This window comes from Nyctereutes procyonoides, unplaced genomic scaffold (genome assembly GCF_905146905.1).
Source record: "Nyctereutes procyonoides isolate TBG_1078 unplaced genomic scaffold, NYPRO_anot_genome, whole genome shotgun sequence".
NCBI lineage: Eukaryota > Metazoa > Chordata > Mammalia > Carnivora > Canidae > Nyctereutes > Nyctereutes procyonoides.
In genome coordinates this window covers 63,037,550-63,056,513 of record NW_026575052.1, presented here as the reverse complement: position 1 = coordinate 63,056,513, position 18,964 = coordinate 63,037,550, and the positions used below count along the sequence as shown (strand labels likewise).

The 18,964-nt window shown below is 44.5% G+C and overlaps 1 protein-coding gene across 8 annotated transcripts in view; it reads left to right on the top strand.

The window, feature by feature from the left end:
* FRMD4A (FERM domain containing 4A) overlaps nt 1-18,964 on the top strand; it is a 616,236-nt gene that overhangs the window by 462,706 nt on the left and 134,566 nt on the right. For all 8 annotated transcript variants that reach the window (XM_055331818.1, XM_055331822.1, XM_055331820.1 and 5 more), the window contains 2 exons: nt 2,873-2,967; nt 15,856-15,948. In XM_055331818.1, coding sequence (XP_055187793.1) covers nt 2,873-2,967; nt 15,856-15,948 — 188 coding nt within the window. The remainder of the gene's footprint in view (nt 1-2,872; nt 2,968-15,855; nt 15,949-18,964) is intronic.

Below are 18,964 nucleotides of genomic sequence, written 5' to 3'. Positions count from 1 at the left end.
AAGATGTTCTTATAAGTGTGATGTGAGCTTCAAAGGCAACCCAGTATCAAAAATGTGAGCAGGAGTCATAGGAATACTCTGACTACTTTGAAAGGAATGGCAATCATTTGGACAGATAAAGTATGGTGCATTGCAATTTAAAACCAGCCATACCATCCTTACATTCAGTCATGACCTCTGCATTAAATGCTCTGTATGTGGGCAGCCAGGGACCTCCGGGGGCTGGAGGTGGTGCTGAGCCTGTAGCAGCCTGTAGCAAACACAGCCTGAACCCCCTCCCTCTGATCTACTTTGTAATTTATCAGTGACATCCTCAGGTGCCACGGTGACCTCACCGCGTTGTTGTCTACCATTTACCAAGGAGGGTCTTCTATAAAATCCCCATTGCCCTATTGGTTACAGGGATTACTTATTCATGTTTCATATTTTAGCATGAGCAGAAGTATAGAATCTTAGATGGTGTTAATTTATAAGATAGATTCTCCTGTTGATTCATAGCTTTCAGGGAGAGGAAACTCAGCCTGGGCTTCAAATCCAGTCCTGTCATTTCCAGTTGCTTTTATTGGTAAACCGATGGTCAGGGAAGCCCAGAGATTGCCACCCTGTGAGCCCAGGAGCGAGATAGCAAAGGGAAACTCTCTGCTTTAGCTTCTTAAAATGAGTATTAGCTCATCCTCTGCGCCCCTGATAAGCTCTCCTTATCAGCAGATGCTACAGGACACCCCTTTCTCTGGGTCCTGCCGTAATGGCTAGTAACCTGCACATATTAGACAGTCAGTAAATACTTGTTGAATTAAAGAGAAGTGTACCTGAATTAGTTGGGGCTGCCACAACAAAATACCACAGACTGGGGGCTTGAACAACAGACAATTATTTTCTCACAGTCCTGGAGGCTGGAAGTTCACGACCAGGGTACCAACCTGGTTTGGTTCTTAGGAGAGCCCTCTTCCCAGCTGGCAGATGGCCACCTTGGCCCTGTGTCCTTACATGGTGGAGAGGGAGAACATGGGCCATCTCTCTGTCTCTTCTCATAAAGTCACTGACCCATTCATGACAACCCCACTCTAATGACGTCATCTAACCCTAATTCCCCCTCCCGAAGGTCCCATCTCCAAATGCCACCACATGGGGTTTAGGGCTTCAACATATAAATTTGGAGAGGGACACAGCACAGCTCATAGCAATACTCAGAAAGTGAAATAAGAAATCAAACTTATTTCGTCAGAGTGCCTGGGTGGCTCAGTTGGTTAAGCGTCTGCCTTCAGCTCAGGTCATGATCCCAGGATCCTGGGATCTAGCCCCACGTCAGGCTCGCTGCTCAGTGGGGCAACTGCTTCTCCCTCTCCCTCTGTTCTTCCACTGGCTTGTGCTCTCTGTCTTGCTCACTCTTTCTCAAATAAGTAATTTTTTGATAACTCTTTAAAAAGGTGGCTTACCACTTAGGTGGCTCAGTGGTTGAGCATCTGCCTTCGGCTCAGGGCATGATCCCAGAGTCCCAGGATTGAGTCCCGCATTGGGTTCCTGTGAAGAGCCTGCTTCTCCCTCTGCCTGTGTCTCTGCCTCTCTGTGTGTCTCTCATTAATAAATGAATAAAATCTTTTTAAAAAATAAAAATAAAAAGGGGAAATCAATTTACCACGTATCACGTAACATGATTGAGATGTCTTGTCCACTCCCCTATCAGAGTAACCACTAGAATAGGAAACATACTCAGGAAGGTATATCGATGTGCATAAATGCACACACGTACACACACAGAAAATACACAACTTTTTCTCTTCTGGAATCTTTGTTTCTGCTCTGAGCTTGGAGACCCAGTGAGTACAGTTGGAGTACAGTAGTTGTCATAGGGACAATGCATTTGCAGATACTTGACTTGGAAGCTGATTGAGAAATAACTACTCCCATTAGCCCCGAGTCTCCCTCAGATGGCCTTTCCTTCCACCCTCACCTCACAGGCTGGTGTTCTGTGGCCACCTCGCCTGTGCTTGGCTAAGGTGAACGATGTATTAACAATACAGACCTCCGTGGCGATTTCATGCCTACACCTCTGGCACACTCCTTTAGATTAGCAGAGATGTTTAAAAAGGAGTTTATGATAAAAAACACTCTTAACATAAAGACTGTTCTTCTCCTTTGGAAAGCCAACCAGAGGGTGAATTTGTAATTCATTCTTCAATTCTGTTCCCAAGCTGCTTTGGCCTTAATTTTAACATTCCTGGAAGGAGGTACTTTTATTGTTTGTATTCAAAATTATGGAGCGGATCAAGTGGTCAAGGGCAGTCTGGAGCCAGGATTCAAATCCCAGTCCCAACACTTGCTTGATCTCTGGTGTGTATTTCCTCCCCATACGACAGAGTTTTGTTTTTTATTTTTTTTTATATGACAGAGTTAATAACAGGAGCACCTCATGGAGCTGTAATGGGGGGCAGAGATGGTGATATTTGTAAAGTACTTAGAATAGGGCCTGACATGTAGCAAATACTATGTGAACGTATGTTACATGTATATACATAAAAATATATTTCAATAAGGAATCTTCCTGTTGATGCAATGTAAAATGTTCTCCTGTATGGGGAAGAAGAGCCAGAGGGCCTGACAGTCCTGCCAAAGAACAGGTACCATCTGTTTCAGAACAAACTACTAGGAAACCAAGGCAGAAGGTCTCTGCCTATTGATGGCCCTGTGCTTGGCTTTTTCGCTTGGCAGCATCCTCATTGTCTACTCCTTTGGGTTTTACAAAAATCATTTGCATTAATGTACTTGAGCTTTGAGATATCCCATTTAAAAAATTGTATCAACCTGCCATCACATGTCTTAGGACAAGTCCTCCCTACTCATTTGTCTCTTTTCCATCTTACTCTTCCTCCAGCCCAAGCTTTTGGCCAAGGAGCTGCTGGACCTCGTGGCATCTCACTTCAATCTGAAGGAAAAGGAATACTTTGGAATAGCCTTCACAGATGAAACGTAAGTGCTGCCACGGGCCCTCCCACCCTGCAGGGAGAACCTGACATTGCACTGTCCAAACTGTCAACAGTGAAATCCGCTGCAGGCCACTTGGGTCCTGTGGTACGGGGTCAGTCCAAGTTCATGATCCGAATTTCAAAGACCTTGTGATCATGCCTGGAACAGCCAAAGGATATAATTAGGATGATGCTAGTTTAAAATTATTAGGTTAACTAGTTCTTATAATCAAGCAGCTTCACGTTCAGAACTAAAATGTTTATTTTTTTTTTAAAGTGAGTTTATTTCCTATTAAAGTTAAATGAAAACTTCTGGAAATTAAATATTCCTCTCCAGTGTTAGGATAACAATAACAGGAAATGAATTTGATGATAAATTCAAAATGAAAAGTGTCTGTTCAGTTTCACTGTCTCGGCTGGCATAGAATATAAAAATCAAAAATTCATATCATTCAAGTGATGAAAAGTACGTTTGTTTTCAATGGTTTTCAATTTGGCTCTATAAAGTGGCATTTTGCGAAACAGGTAAGGAATATCTTTACTAAAATTTCAATTTCCTTCTTAATACGCTATTATCAAGAGTACATTGAATACCTGCACAGATTCCTAGATGAGATGCGAAAAGGAAATGCTTCACAGTTTTTTTTCCTTTGTGTTCTCTCTCTCACTTGCTCTCCAAATGTTTAGAATGACAGAGGTGATTTCCTAGGATATTAACAGAGAAGGGGGGTTAGGTTAGTGGCTGGACAAGACAGTACAGGGGAGGCAATGACCTGTCAGTCAAGATGGTGCCATCGAGGCAGGACAAGCTCAGATGCAAGGACAGGAGGAACCCACATTGGGCAGTTGGAGGTATCTGCACATTGTCCCGTTAGCCTCAGGAGCTACAAGTGAGTAGGATGGCCATCTGATTTATTATTTGAATCAGGACAGTATGAGTAGTAAAATGGCATGGAAACAAGGACTGTCTTGGATGAACTGGAATGTTTGCCCTCTAAATTAGCAGTGTTTCAAGCGACAGTGCAATCAGGTTGCAGGCATGGGGAGCAGAGTTACATTGTCCTCAAGAAAGCCAGGAGGAGCCAGGTTGGCCTCTGGCCCTGGAGCATGTAGAGAAGTGAGCAGGACGGAAAGCAGGAGTGTTGCCCAGGCCTAGAATGATCACTGTGCCTGCAGGTAGGGCCGGTAAGCAGGGTCCAGGGAAAGTGTGGCCACCACTATCCCCTTCACCCCAATCTAGGGTGGAGGATCCATCCAGCAAGCATAGGAGCAACAGGCAGCTGGGAGGAGCTCAGTGGATGAGGGCTGCAGCTGCCAGGTGGGCCTGACTCACGGGGAACTGGCTAGTGGGCAAGCTGGAGGACTCTGGGGGGAAGGAGCCAGAGTAGTAATAAAGCAAATGCTTTAAAACAAATACAGATCGAGAGCAACTACTTTCACAAGCACAGATACTTTCTTCCCCTTTGCCTGAGGATCACTGTTAAACTTCCTAAATTGCTATTCGTATGTTCCACTAATTAGAAGGAAACCAGAAGTTTCAATTAATCATATCCCATTGTTCACATTGCCCGAGTATGTTTACTCTTGTAAAAGATCTGTGAACTCTCTGTTAGTCCCGGTTAGACTTTCCTTTTTAATACACAAGAATCAAGGAATGAGCATGTGGTCCCAGGCCAATGAGGAAGAAATAGGCCGGCTGAACGTTGCAAATCCCTGCCGGAGCAGCATAGGCCAGAAGGAATGGATTGTAAGGTAGAAAGTCACCCTTGTCCCGAGAGAGAGGACAGCACACAACCACACGGTACAGAAAGGAAAGTGGGAAAGCACAGGGCCGCACCCTTGTGCCATCAGATGGCCTGCAGCTGCGCCTGGGTGACTCAGTCAGTGAGGCATCCAACTCTTGATCCACCTCAGGTCTTGATCCCAAGATTGTTAGTTCAAGCCCCACATTGGGCTCCATGCTGGTGTGGAGCCTACTTAAAAACAACAAAACAAAACCCAGCCTATGGTTCTCTGGGCTGGCCAGGAAAGCATGAGTGTGCCCCTCCCTGAGTATGTGAGTGTGAGGCCAGGCTGCCAAAAAGCGTCTTACTACCTTGAGTGGTGGAATTGGAGGTGAGGCAGGCTCTGTGGGGAGGAGTCATGGGAGGGTGGGGGGATGTGAGCCATCCTCTAGCAGGGTCGAGGGAAAGTGTGGCCACCACCATCCCCTTCACCCCATTCTGGGTGGGAGATCCTTCCAGCAAGCGTAGGAGCAGCAGGCAGCTGGCAGGAGCTCAGTGGGCGAGGGCTGCAGCTGCCAGGTGGGCCTAACTCATGGGGAACTGGCTAGGGTCAGGGACCTGCGGAAATCAAGAACCAGGGTCCCTGAGGGACCAGGACAAGGGGGCAGAAACAAAGAGATGGCTATGACTCAGGGCGTAGTCAGTCGTGGTCTGACAACACCTGGGGCCAACAGATGTTGGCTGATGGCCTTGTTGGTAATCTGAACTTTCCTCCTTTTCCTGGTAGGAAAGGGGGGCAGGGCAGCTGCCATCATGAAGTAGCACCCGTGGCTGGGACCTGGCCTAGGTTGGTGGTCATATGTCAGTGAGCACTTAGCCTTGTTATATGTGCCTCCAGCCCTCATTCTGGGCACTGCTGGACTAACATAGAATTTTTTAATAACCGTGTGTCCAAATTGTGTGTATGTACTATGATGTAGTGTGTGTGTGTGAGAGAGAGAGAGAAAGAGAGATTTATGCAGGTGCTACACTGTGTCTCCTCTATTAAAATGAAATCAAAGTTCCATCTTATTACAGCCCAAGATATACCCTGTGGATTTGCCTATTTCCTAATGCAAATCAAACAAGACTAACATTTGGAAAGTGCTCAGGAGCTGTAAAATATTGTACAAGATCCCATCACAGTACTATGATTCTGTGTAGTAGAATAGATGACTTTAAGGTCATAGATTGCCAGCAAGGCCTTTTATATTAATTGCTGTTGATGACATTTTGTAGGAGCTGGACGGAGCTGGAGAAGAGCTATATAAAAGCAGAAGAAAGACAGGAAATTGGGAGTTTCTCTAAGCTTTTCTCATGCCATAATGTTGTATTCTTTAATAAAGTGCCCAGATCCACAGGGCACAACTTTGTGCCCAACGGTATTCAATATTGTTGGCTAATCCGCAGTTTTGCAGCATTAGTACTAGCTTTGCCTTTTCCTGTTTTAATTTAGCTTTTTAACTTTTTATTTTGAAATAATTAAACTTACAAGAGTTGGCAAAAATAGCAAAGCTCCCATATACCTTCCACCCAGCTTCCTCAATTGTTAATCATTTACAGAGTGTGTTACATTTTTCAAAACTGAGAGATTAGCATTGGAACTAGTATGCTCTGATATTATTGGTACTAACCTACAGACTTTAAGTTTTACTAGTTTTTTCATGAATGCCTTTTTTTCTGTTCCAAGATCCAATTGCATTTAGCACCCTTTTATTTTTAATAACTAATACAAAGAGACATCAGTAGTCATCTGTAAATGGTCTGAATGCTGGTGATCCATGCAAACAGTGACATTTTGGCAGCCTTTTAAACATTCTGCAGCTAAGTAAGAGCACAGTATAAATTTGATCTTAAAATAATTAATGTTTTGCTAGAGTCATGGTTCTCAGTCTTGACCACATACTGGCGTCACCAAGACACTTTATAAAATACCAGTGCCTGGGACCTGCCCCCTAAATTCTGATTTAATTGATTTGGCTGTGGCCTGAACATCAAGATCTTTCAAAGCTTCCTGATGGATTGTAAATGTGTAGCCAAATTTCAAAAAGACCCTGTTCTAGAGAGAGAGGGGAAAGTTGGAATGTATTTCTTCTGCTTCCTCCCAAAGATCCAAGAAGAGAAGCTGAGTTCACTCAGCTTTGAGTATTTGGAGCCAGACATGACCAATTATGTCATGACACATGCCAGGGACCTGCACAGTTATGGACTCTCTCTATTCCCAGGAGAGTCAGGAAACCTAATGTGTGGGAACCAGCTCAGAAGTGCAGATTTAGTGTTTCCATGAGCACATATGGGATAACTGAAATTTTCTCTTACCAATCATTTGCTCCCATCATTTAAAGAAAGTTATTTGTACATTTTATTTTCAAAATATATACATGGCTGTTTTAACACCCAAGTTTTGTTTTGGTTTTTTTGTTTTCAGAGCCCGTGGCTCTGGTAGTGTAATTTAAATCAATTAAGTCCAGTTTGTAGTTACCCAGTCTATTTTCCATCATCATTTTGTTTCCTCTGTTTGGGTTTCTTTTTAAAGGAAAATGCTTTTTTGAGGTATAATTGCTATACAAAGAACTGTGCATATTTTATGTGTGCAGTTCTATATGTTTGGACATAATGCAAACACTCTTCACACCCAAGTGTTTTTAATTTTTTTTTTTAAATTTTTTTTATTTATTTATGATAGTCACACAGTGAGAGAGAGAGAGAGAGGCAGAGACATAGGCAGAGGGAGAAGCAGGTTCCATGCACCGGGAGCCTGACGTGGGATTCGATCCCGGGTCTCCAGGATCGCGCCCTGGGCCAAAGGCAAGCGCCAAACCGCTGCGCCACCCAGGGATCCCCCAAGTGTTTTTAATTAAGTTTTAGGTTTTTATTTGTTGGCAGAGGATCCTATCATCAAAAGCTCTAACTAATTTTTATCCTAGGGGCACCTGGCTGGCTCAGTAGATAGAGCCTGTGATTCTTGATCTCAGGTTCATGAATTCAAATCCTACAATGAGCATAGAGTCTACTTAAAAAAAATAATTGGGATACCTGGGTGGCACAGGTATCCAACTCTTGGTTTCAGCTCAGGTTTTGACCTCAGGGTCCTGAGATCAAGCCATGTGTCCTGATCTGTGCCCAGTGTGGGGTCTGCTTAAGACTCTCTCTCCCTCTCCTTCTGCCCTTCCTCCCTGCACACACACACACTCTCTCTCTCTCTCTCTCTCTCTCAAATAAATAAATAAATTTAAAAATAATAATAATAAATTGGGGTACCTGGGTGGCATAGTTCATTGAGCATCTGACTCTTGGTTTCAGCTCACGTTGTGATCTCACAGTCATAGGATTGAACTCCACATCCGGCTCTGCTCTCAGCGTGGAGTCTGCTTGATATTCTCTCTCTCACTCTCCCTCTCCCTCTGCCCCTTTCCCTCGCCCATCTCTCTAAAATAAATAATCTTTAAGAATAATAATAATAAATTTAAAAAATAACCGTAGTCTATTTAACAGAAATAGTCAAACACATGCCAAATTGAAGTAATGATTTTCATAGTGTATGTAAATTTTAATCTGAATCTTCTATTAAAAATGTTAAGAATTGTGTGTCAGAAGCTGTAAATGAGTATTCACGTAATGAAAACCTTTACGAAGTATTTAGAAAACTGAGGGAGAAAGAAACTTGTTTAGCGATCATTGCATATTTTAAAAGCCAGGTACAGTTAGAATGTGTTTTCACATACCAATTAAGAAAATGACTAGTTCTTAACCTCTTATTTAATCACAGAACCCTTTGAAATTTGTTAACAAGTTACATTCCATCGCCTCCACCAAAATTTACGCACATAATAATTTATGCTCAAATTTTAGAGGATTCACAGACAGCATGAAGCCAGAATCCTAATGTAAGAACCAATTAAGGATTTTTTTTTTTAACAACATGCTATGTTTCCATTGATCGCATCATTGATTGGTACTGTTTGTAAAGTCTGGGTTATCCAAATAATTTCGGTCCCAAATGCCTTCTTGTACTGGAAATGCATCAGTTCAGTGCTGGGACGGTGGGGAGAATCCTTTCTGCTATGCAGTGTCCTTGATCTCTGCTCCCCTCTAGTAGAAGCAGGACCACCATTGGTGGAGGCTTCTGAGAAGGATTTAGCTAGTGAGCATTCGCAGTCTCAAGCTTATCTACAACTTAAAAATAAAGTAGAAAAGCAATTTTTTCACTTGCAAAAGAAACAACAGGAAGATACAGCTGTGGGAAAGTAATTTTAGAAATAAGTTTGGGATTTCCATTCATTAAATGCTCTGTACCAGGAGACTGGGGAGAAAAATCAGTACCAAGGCCTCTGTGCCTGGGTTGTAACTGCTGCTCCTGAGAATGTAGTATTCAGCACTCAGTGCTACCTCGGAGACAGCTTGTGTAGACATCAGACGTATAGCAAACCACAGTTCCTTCTATTTACTGACCAGAGAAGGGCTCCAGAACTCTGTTTTCAGCTGAGACAAATGAAATAGAATGGTGCAATCTGAAGAGGCCTTAGGAATCCATGCTTTCTCCTGACTTTTTCATTCCCAGTGTGAATGGTACAGTGGAGCTCAGATCCTGGAGTCAGTGAGCAGTGAATTCTCCCTGAGTACGGAGACTGTTTAGGGCAGGAGCAGCGTCTATACATGGATAGCCGTCATCACACTGACAATATTGATCAATGGTGCATAAGTGAAGCTGATGTAGTCATTCATTTAGCATCCACTGTTAAGCTCTGGAAATACAGAAATGACTAGCCTTGACCCCCTATAGGGCTTGTATTTTGAGTTTAGGAGGTAAATAATCAGATACAGTGTAGGAGGTGCTACAAAAGAAAATTCAGAACAGCCTTAAGAGAACATAGTAGAGCAAATTCCTCCATAAAGAAAAAATTAAAGCCATAAAGTCAGTGGGGCTGAACAGCCATCTGTTTGCCTCAATACTCATCTTTGTCTCCCTCTCTGTCTCTTTCACACACGCACGCACACGCACACACACACACACACACACACACACTCACACACTTGAAAGCCATTATTTGAGAGTTTCTAGCTTGAGAGTTTCTAGCAGGAGCTGTCCCTGATGAGCCCACGTATTTCCAACTAAGGACATCAACTAGCTAAACATTCTTCCATTTGAAGAGCACTCTGCCTCCCACCCCACCCCATCCAGTGACACCTGTAAGAATTTCATGCTCTTGCTTGGCTTTCTTTGGAAACTCATTGCATAGGAAATAACCTGTCTACAATAAAAACCTCTAAAAGGCACAGCATATTGCTCCCCCTCAGGGGTCCAAGAGGCAGTGAGCTCAGATGGACTTAGCACATACCTCCACCCTCCGGTAGCTCTCTGTAAACAAAGCTCTCCTTAGGGCCATCTCTGTTGAAGGTGCCTGGGCTGTAACCAAAAATCTATTTGTGTTATATGTAGAAGCTAAAAGCAATCTGTTAAATAAATGCATCCAATTTCTGTTGCCTGGAAGCAATTGCATATTTTTTACTGACCTAACAGTTTGACCTATTGCCACCATAAACCAAATGAGTGTTATCTTGCTCAGCTTTAAAGATAGTTATCAGTCAGACAGTAACACAAATAAACTCAGTGTCTGCTGGGGCATTGTTTTATTTTTTGCTTTGTTACTGGTAAACGCACCGAGGTGAATCCTCAAATGAAAAATCAATGAGAATAATGAAAACTGAGCTATCAGCCATCGCTTAGTTAAACTGAATAGAGAAAATGGTCCTTTGACCTATTTGTTGCCCATCCCACCCGAACTTAAAGGGAAAAAAAAGGTATTTGAGGGTAGGGACTTCGTGTAGAGACTGTGGGGTGTTATGTAGGCAAAGAAGCGTCCTGTGCTGTGAGGAATCCTTGATGCTGTTGGCTGCAGCAGACATGACTTTGAGCCACATACAACAAGCAGACAATATTTTAATGAGCCAAAAGTGGTGGCCTCCAGGGTACTGGACTTTCCAGTTGACATGTCTGTCCATCTCTTAGCTTTTACCCAAATATCAGACAGTTATCATAAAAGACTTCAGATGAGTCACTTGTCCCTTTAGTCTTTGCCTTTGTGAGCAGCAGCCTGCAGTGAAGACACTTTTGCAAGCATGCAAAATGGGGGGACCCCCTTCCTTCCACATGAGGGTCTCAGGATTCCCGGTATGGGAAGTCCACCTGTCCGTGGTTGGTAGAGCGTGTGCATCATGCCATCCTCCACCTCCCCCAGTTGAGGTGGTGAGGCGTTCAAGCAGAGGTTGTGGAGAGAGGAAATTCATTTCTCCTCAGAGGCCTAGCTATTCAATTTGGGGTGATTCTGGCCTCCTCCTCCTGGTTCTCTCTGCTTCCTGATCATTTTCTCACGGTCTGTTTCATTGCATTGTAAATGCTAAACCAATATATGGCTGTGAACCAAGGAATTTCTAGTTAAAGTTTATTACTACACTGTCATTCTTTTTTTTTTAAATAAATTTTATTTTATTCATGAGAGACACAAAGAGAGAGAGAGAGAGGCAGAGACACAGGCAGAGGGAGAAACAAGCTCCATGCAGGAAGCCTGACGTGGGACTTGACCCCAGGTCTCCAAGATCATGCCCTAGGCTGAAGGCGGCGCTAAACCACCGAGCCACTGGGGCTGCCCCACTGTCATTCTTTTAAAGATTTTTTTAAAAAAAAATTTAAAGATTAATTTATTTATTTGAGGCGACACAGGGCAGGGGTAGAAGGAGAGAGAAACTCAAGCAGACTCCATGCTGAGCACAGAGCCCGATGTGGGGCTCAATCTCACAACCCTGAGATCATGACCTGAGCTGAAATCAAGAGTTGGACGCTTAACTGATGAGCCACCCAGGGACCCACCTTTAAAAAAATTTCAATGTGGGAATGAAATTCTCTAGAGAGGGAATCTATTCCTCTAGTTGTCTTCTGTTAACATGGATGAAGAAGGTCAGTGAGCACCCCCAACAGAGTGGCATTCAGGTGACGCCCATATCTGTGTCCCTTCGTGCACAGTGTCCCTACTTGGAGGTTCTTCACCAAGTGAATCATGCCCCCTGGGGGAGCCCAAGTCAAATCTCCAACAGTCTGTGTGGTCAGTAATGTTGGGCCATTGTACTGGGCTGTGGATTTGTCTTGTGATGATCATGAAAAGATTATTCCTGCCAGAGCCTTTACTTATCACAAATTATTGTCAGGCGAAAGATTAAAATTTCAATCTTCATTGTCATTGGATGGATTGCTGTTCGGAGAGTTCTCAGATTCTCTGTTTATTTGGCATCCATTAATTCCAAAGCCAGACTAAGAGCCAAAGCTGTTTGCCTCTCTCCTGTGACCCAGAGCCCTCCTCTGAGGCACCTTCTCTGTCGGGCTCTCACACACGGAGCCAGGGTGACCGCTGCCCTTAATCAGTTCAAGGCCGGATGCCAGACGGCTGGGGACAGCCCTTATGCCTCAGAACCCACCAGAGTCATTAAAGCTAGCCAACCCTGAGCTGTTTCCACTGTCCTGTCTTGCCTTTCCTGTGGAGACCCCAGCAGAGGCTCTGACCTTTGCCTTCCCCTTATTCCTTGTCTGTCTCATAACCAACACTGGTGCTTCCCCCCGTAGCCCCCCCTGGCTTGGTGTGCCTCTTACTGATGGGGGGGACTCTGAATAACATTAAACTCTTCTTTCAATAGCGTTAACCTCTGAGCTGTCACTTGGTCACTTTCATAACATGAGATGCAGGCGTAAATCTGTGGCTTTTGATGGCAGTCATCCCATCAGTGAGCATGCCCTTAGGAGCACCTAATACTTGTCAAGCACGGTGTGAGGTTCGGGGATGACATTTTTTTTTTTTTTAAATGTTGAAAACTTACAACTTAGTCGAGGAGACAGGTTGTATTCTTTATTTATTTGTTTATTTATTTTTTTGGTTGTATTCTTTAAATAACTAATTGTATGAGAATATGCCACACGTTCTGAGGATGACATAAACAAAAGCCTGGAGAAGTTTCAAAGAAACCCAAAGCGAATCAATGAAGGAAGGCTTCCCTGAAAGACTGGAACTCAGCCTTGAACAAAGGCTAGAGCTCAGATAATGAGGATGGAGAGACCAATTCCAATTAGGGGAAACGGCATGATCAGACTCCTAGCAGAGAGCACGCACGTGGCATGTTTGCAGGAGGCTGAGCCTAAAGAGAAGGCTCTAGGAAATTTTGGACATTTTCAGAGGCAGGAAGAGAGTGGCTGTAACTTATTTTTCAATAATTAGGGCTAATGTTTGTATTAATACCTTCCGCTTGATCACACACATACTCTGACCTTATGGAGCAGATCTCTGCTTTCAGATGTAAAAGGCCTATTGGGGAGATAGAACGCATACGCAGGGGGGCTTCTATGGAGTGTGGGAGGTCCAGGAGCAGGTGTGCCAGGGGTGGGCGCCGTGAGGGGCCAGAGAGGAGCCCAGCCCAGGCTGGTGTGTGGTGTGGGGAGATGGGTCAAGGAACGCTTTCTAGAGGAGACATGGGAGAGCTTGGTCCTGAAGGATGAGTCAGACCTCACTCAGTGATGCAGGAGGGGAAGGACATTCTAGGCAGAGAGGGCAGCTGAGCTAAGGCACAGAGATCTGAAACAATGTGACCCTGTGGGGCATTAGCAGCATTGCAGGTACGACTAGAGACCAAGTTGGCACCCAGGCTTGCTGTTCCCAGATCCCGTGTTCTAGTTGGATGGGAATTCATCCCACCATTTTGGAAGAAGTTGATCTGGTCGTCCTATTTAGAAAACTTTTTTTGTTGTTATTATCTTTTTATCCTTACTATATTTAGGGAAGAATAACCAAACATGAAAGGCAAAGTTAATAGAAAAAAAAAAAGATTTTCTAGATTGAGAGCCCCAGGAGGAGGAAGAAGAGCCAGAGTTCCTCAGGTGGATGCTCCCTCAGAAGCAGATCCCCATGCCATCTTTAGAGCCACAGCTGTGGGCGTCATTGAAAGAGGGTTTTGTGGGATGCCTGGGTGGCTCAGCAGTTGAGCATCTGCCTTCGGCTCAGGGTGTGATCCCAGGATCCAGGATCGAGTCCTACATCAGGCTCCTTGCGGGGAGCCTGCTTCTCCCTCGGCCTGTATCTCTGCCCCTCTCTCTCTCTGTCTCTGTGTCTCTCATGAATAAATAAATAGAATCTTAAAAAAAAAAAAAAGGAAAGAGAGGGTTTTGTGCAAAAGGTGCAGCTTGAATGAAGTCTTAAAGTGGAGCCAGAAGCCTCTAGTGCATTCTCTGTCTTGCATTTGTTGGAGACAAGCATCTTTTCGGAGGAGCAAACATTTTAATACAATGGCCAGACAACTTTTGTCTCATGTTATCCACAGAGCCAGTGCCAGCTTTTCCCACGAGTGGATATATTATGACCATGTTACACAGCATCAGGCACCTGAGGAGACTTTGTGTTACCAGTTGTGTCAGTTCAACATGAGCTTCCTGAGTAAAAGTGATTATGGGGCTTAGTTGTCCAGGCTGGTGGACTGTGATTGGGCCAGGAGAGGACAGGAAAAGGTAGATTCCTCTGCTCATACTTGTCCCAGGGCTCTGCCTCACTCTGCAAAGACCGCTGTCATCAGCATAGCCTCCTAGGCCCTAACAGCTGGTCCCTGCCCTCTCCAGCCTCATCTCTTTCGACTCACATGACTCCAACATGCCAGATCTCTCCCTACCTCAGGGCCTTTGCACATGCTGGCTGCACTGCTGGGAACATGGTTCCCTTGCTCTTTTGCTGAGTTAATTCTTCTTCTTCAAATCTCAAACACCAGGCAGTACTTCTTGGGCCCCAAACTCAGTCAGGGCCTTACATATTCTCATTACTCATGGTCCTTGTACCTTAAGTGTTAAGTCCTAATACCAATCTGATTAGTAATTATGCAATTAATTGTGGGAATAGTGGTTGAGTGTCTGTCTCCCGACAAGAATATAAGCCCAAGGGGAATAGGGATTGTGTCTGTTTTGCTCACTGTTGCACCTCCAGATCCTTTTTCAGAGAAGGTTATTAATATTTACAAAAAGAAATAAGAGAGGGAGGGAGAGAGGGAAGGAGGAAATGCACAAGCCCCTCCATTTGTTTATCATCCAACGTCTCTGGGGTTTCACTGTTTAAAATAGCTTTGACGAGGTATAATTGACATATCGTAAACACACATGTTAAAGAGTACAGTTTGATAAGTTTTGACGTGTGTCTACACCCATGAAACCATCACTACCATTGAGATAATGAATATATCCATCACTCCCAAAAGTTTCCTCTTGTCTCACTAAAAGCCCTTCCTCCCACCCTCTCCCCAGGCAACCACGGATTTGCCTCTGTCACTATAGATCACTTGGCACCTTCTGGAGTTTTATATAGATGGAACCCTACAGTCTGCACTCTTTTGTTTGGCTTCTTTGACTCAGCGTAATTACTCTGAGATTCATCCATGGTGGTATATGTATCAATAGCTCACTGTCTTTATTGGGGCCTAGGACTCTGTTCCAAAACTCTATCATGTTCATTCCTCTATTAATAAACATTTGGGTTGTTCCAAGTTTTGAGCTATTTTAGGTAAAGTGTCTCTGCACATCTGTGTGTAAAACTCCTGGCATGAATGTAGCTTTCATTTCTCTCAGGTAATACCTAGGAGTAGCACGGCTGGGTCATGTGGTGGGTGTGTGTTTAATTTTTTAAGAAACTTGTCTGTGGTTCACTTTTCACCCTGTCTGCTTCCGGCAAGATGTTGTGAAGATTGCTAACATTTCGAAAGTGGGTTTGAGTGCTTCAGGAAAAAAAGGCAGTCAGGAGGGTGGTGGTAAGGGAATTCAGCACGAGGAGACAGTAGGATTTCATTTTAATTTTTAAATTTTAGCACAGTCTAGGAAATGGATAGCAGGTTGCAAACCCCAGACCTTCTGATTGCCACTCCCCTCCTCCATGTCACACAGTATCTGCCATTGATTCGGTCTTCCTCCAGATAATTCCTTGAGGTTTCTTAAATTGAGAACTTCGTAGTGAGGTATAGGTCCACATTGGTCTGTGATCCAGCATGTTCTACTGTACACACGCCTTCATCACAGGACACTTCTCTAGTCCTAACCTATTTGTCTCTCTTCTCCTCAGGGGACACTTAAACTGGCTTCAGCTAGATCGAAGAGTGTTGGAACATGACTTCCCCAAAAAGTCAGGACCGGTGGTTTTATACTTTTGTGTCAGGTATGTATAGCTGGTGTCCCTCCTTTTACTTCTTATATTTTTCTTTGTCAAGAAAAGTCTGGAAGGACAGTGTAACAAAGGAAAGGGGAATCAAGTTTGTTGTGGTCCGTTGGCCAATGACAGAGGTCACAGTCGACTGTATGCATGCTGCATTCCCAGTAGATGTGGGCATAGGGTGTGAGTGTCCAAGGCCTGCCCTGCATGCATGAATACACATGTTTGTGCTCTTGCACTAGGATATTTGTGTGGAATGAAGATAAGAGCTCTTTTTTTTTTTTTTTTTTTTTTTTTTGCTTTTTTGAGGGGAGGGGCATATATCTCAAACTAAACTAAGTCTCTTACAGTAACACAAAACTCTTGGATTACTATTTTCTTGTGTGGCAGTCATTTAGAGCTATATCACAAATACCTGTATCTTTTCCTTTTTCTTAAGATTTTATTTATTTATTTGAGAGATCAAGCTAGCACACAAGTCAGGGGGGAGGGACAGAGGAAGAGGGAGAAACAGACTCCCTGCTGAGCAGGGAGCTTGACTTGGGCTCTTACCCAGGACCCTGGGATCATGACTTGAGCCAAAGGCAGATGCTCAGCCAACAGAGCCACCCAGGTGCCCCTGTGTCTTCTTTCCTTTTACCATAAGTGGCACTTGGTCTCTTGAAACTTGCCTATTTTAACTTATTCCAAATAGGAATAGCTGAAATGCAGCAGCAAACCGTAGATCAATGCCTTCCCCACTAAGGGAAGATATGGCATAATAAAATACCAGAAACAAAGGGCATTTTCTGTTTACTAATCTATTATAAGAAGTTTTATTTTGTGACTGCAGAGAATATAATTTGCTTCTCACGGTTAATATTTGCAAATATCTCACAAAGCCAGCTGGACTTACCACTTTAATTTGCAGAAGGTTTTGGCAAGTTAGAGGGGCTTGTGTTATAGGTTCAGGGACAATGCCAGGATCTGAGCATCCAGATCCAGCAGCTCCCAGAGCACTTGTCCTTGGAGCCACCAGGCAGTTTCTGTGCAGAACATTCATTGCATACCATTGCAGGGACATTTAGGCTTGAAGGGCTCCATCTTCCATTGGACACCAACCGAGTGTGTATTCCTACCGAATACACACCTTGTTCTTTTAAAATATGTTAAAATTTTACAGTGTGGTGCCTGGGTGGCTCAGTGGTTGAGCTTCTGTTTTTGGCTCATACCATGATCCCGGGGTCCTGAGATTGAGCCCCAGGTCGGGCTCCCTGCTCAGGTGGCGAGTCTGCTTCTCCCTCTTCCTCTCCCTCTGCCCCTTCCCCAAACTCATGTTTGTGCGTGCACACACTCACACACGCACATGTTCTCTGTCTCAAATAAAATTTTTAAAAAGTATATATTAACAATTTCAAGAGCAGGACACAAACAATTCACAGGCCAATTCTTCCTAAAGAGCATGGTCAGAAATGCAGTTTCAGACGTAGCCATCCTGATACCACGGAAGGCATCCGAGAGCCTAAACAAGAATTAAAGGGTCCATTTACCAGGCAGGAATGTGTATCGCCGCCTCCACCGGAGGAGCGAATTTAAACTTAGATTTAATGCCCTTTTGATTTGTTTAAGAGCTGCAAACCTTTCAGAGCTAATCTTAGCCATTTCCATTACTGATGGGTGTGATCTTGATGTCACAGTCTCTTTAATGGTGGCTCCATTTTCTCAGATAAATGGAAAAGTAACCACATAATGGAGAGTTAACAATACCACCGGGGTGGGGGTGGGGGGCGCAGCATCAAGCAAGACTCAGTTGAATTGAAGCATTTCCTTAACCTGTAATCAAAGGTGGATTTGCCATGCGCTTGCTGTACACCAGGATCTCCCCTCCTTCCTGCTGCTTTTCACTGACGTTGTCAAAAAGAGAAAATACTGGGCTGGTGGTATATTAGCTGGTTTTTGCAAGGGTTGTGAGCTGAGTTACTGGTGGATTTCAGAGTCTGAGCCTTGGCAGAAAGCTTGGGGCACCATGAGATTGCCTGGTTGACACATTGGTCACAGGATATGGAGGCCATTCCAGGTCACTCCTGACTTCTGTCTGTGATGCCAGCTACTCAGAGAGCTACAGAGGTAGATCCCATGCTCTCAGTACAGAGAACCAGGAATGAAGGCTTCTGCCAACCGGCCCCCATTTTCCTAGTTGGCTGCAGCAGGCACCTCGCAGGACACTCCCCCGGAAAAACTCTCCCAGGCCCACATTTGGGGACAGACTCCTAGCAGAATACGGCCACAACGCCAAGCTCCTTCTGTAAGCTCATCGCGAAAGCTGCTCTTTCTGCAGAGGCTCGGGTTTCTTTGTCCACTTACTCCTAGGCCACTTCTGAGTGCTTCTAACTCATCAGGTCCGTAGCCGGACTCATCATCTTGACCCCCCACCCAGGCCTTCCGCAGTCCCTGGAATCTGTGATGTTGTTATCCATTCAGTCCTATAGACTTTAACCTTGAAGTCTTTCCTCTTCCCCAGATACTTAGATGCATTGATTGTCAGCTGCTGCTTCCACCCTCTGCCCTATCCTCCCGCCCCTCATCATCTGTCACTTGAACTATTGCAGCCAGGTCCCATGGGTGGGTGGGTGTCACCTGGGCACCAATCACAGAGGATCCTGGCTCCCAGACCTCACTCTCCTGAGTCCCCACTTTGCAACTAGCTGGGCAGTGCAGTTGCAAAACATCAAGAGTGCTTTGTCCAAGAGAGGAGGCAGATTCTCTCATGTAGGTGAATTGGGCTTTTTTTTTTTTTTTTACCTTGGTACCTGGGAAGAACTCCTAGCTTATAACTTGGTACTTTTCTAGGGGTGCCCAGAGGCTATTTCCTCCAAAGGAATGCTAGGATAAATCATCTTCATAAAAGACTCTGATCATGGGCTATGCCAGAGTCCATCGAGGAGCCCCTGTCCAGCTGGGCAATGTCCCTGTGTGCACACCCTGTCCTTCCTCAACAAGGGAGCAGCCACCTGAGCAGCCCCAGCCCAGCCATCGGTACCCA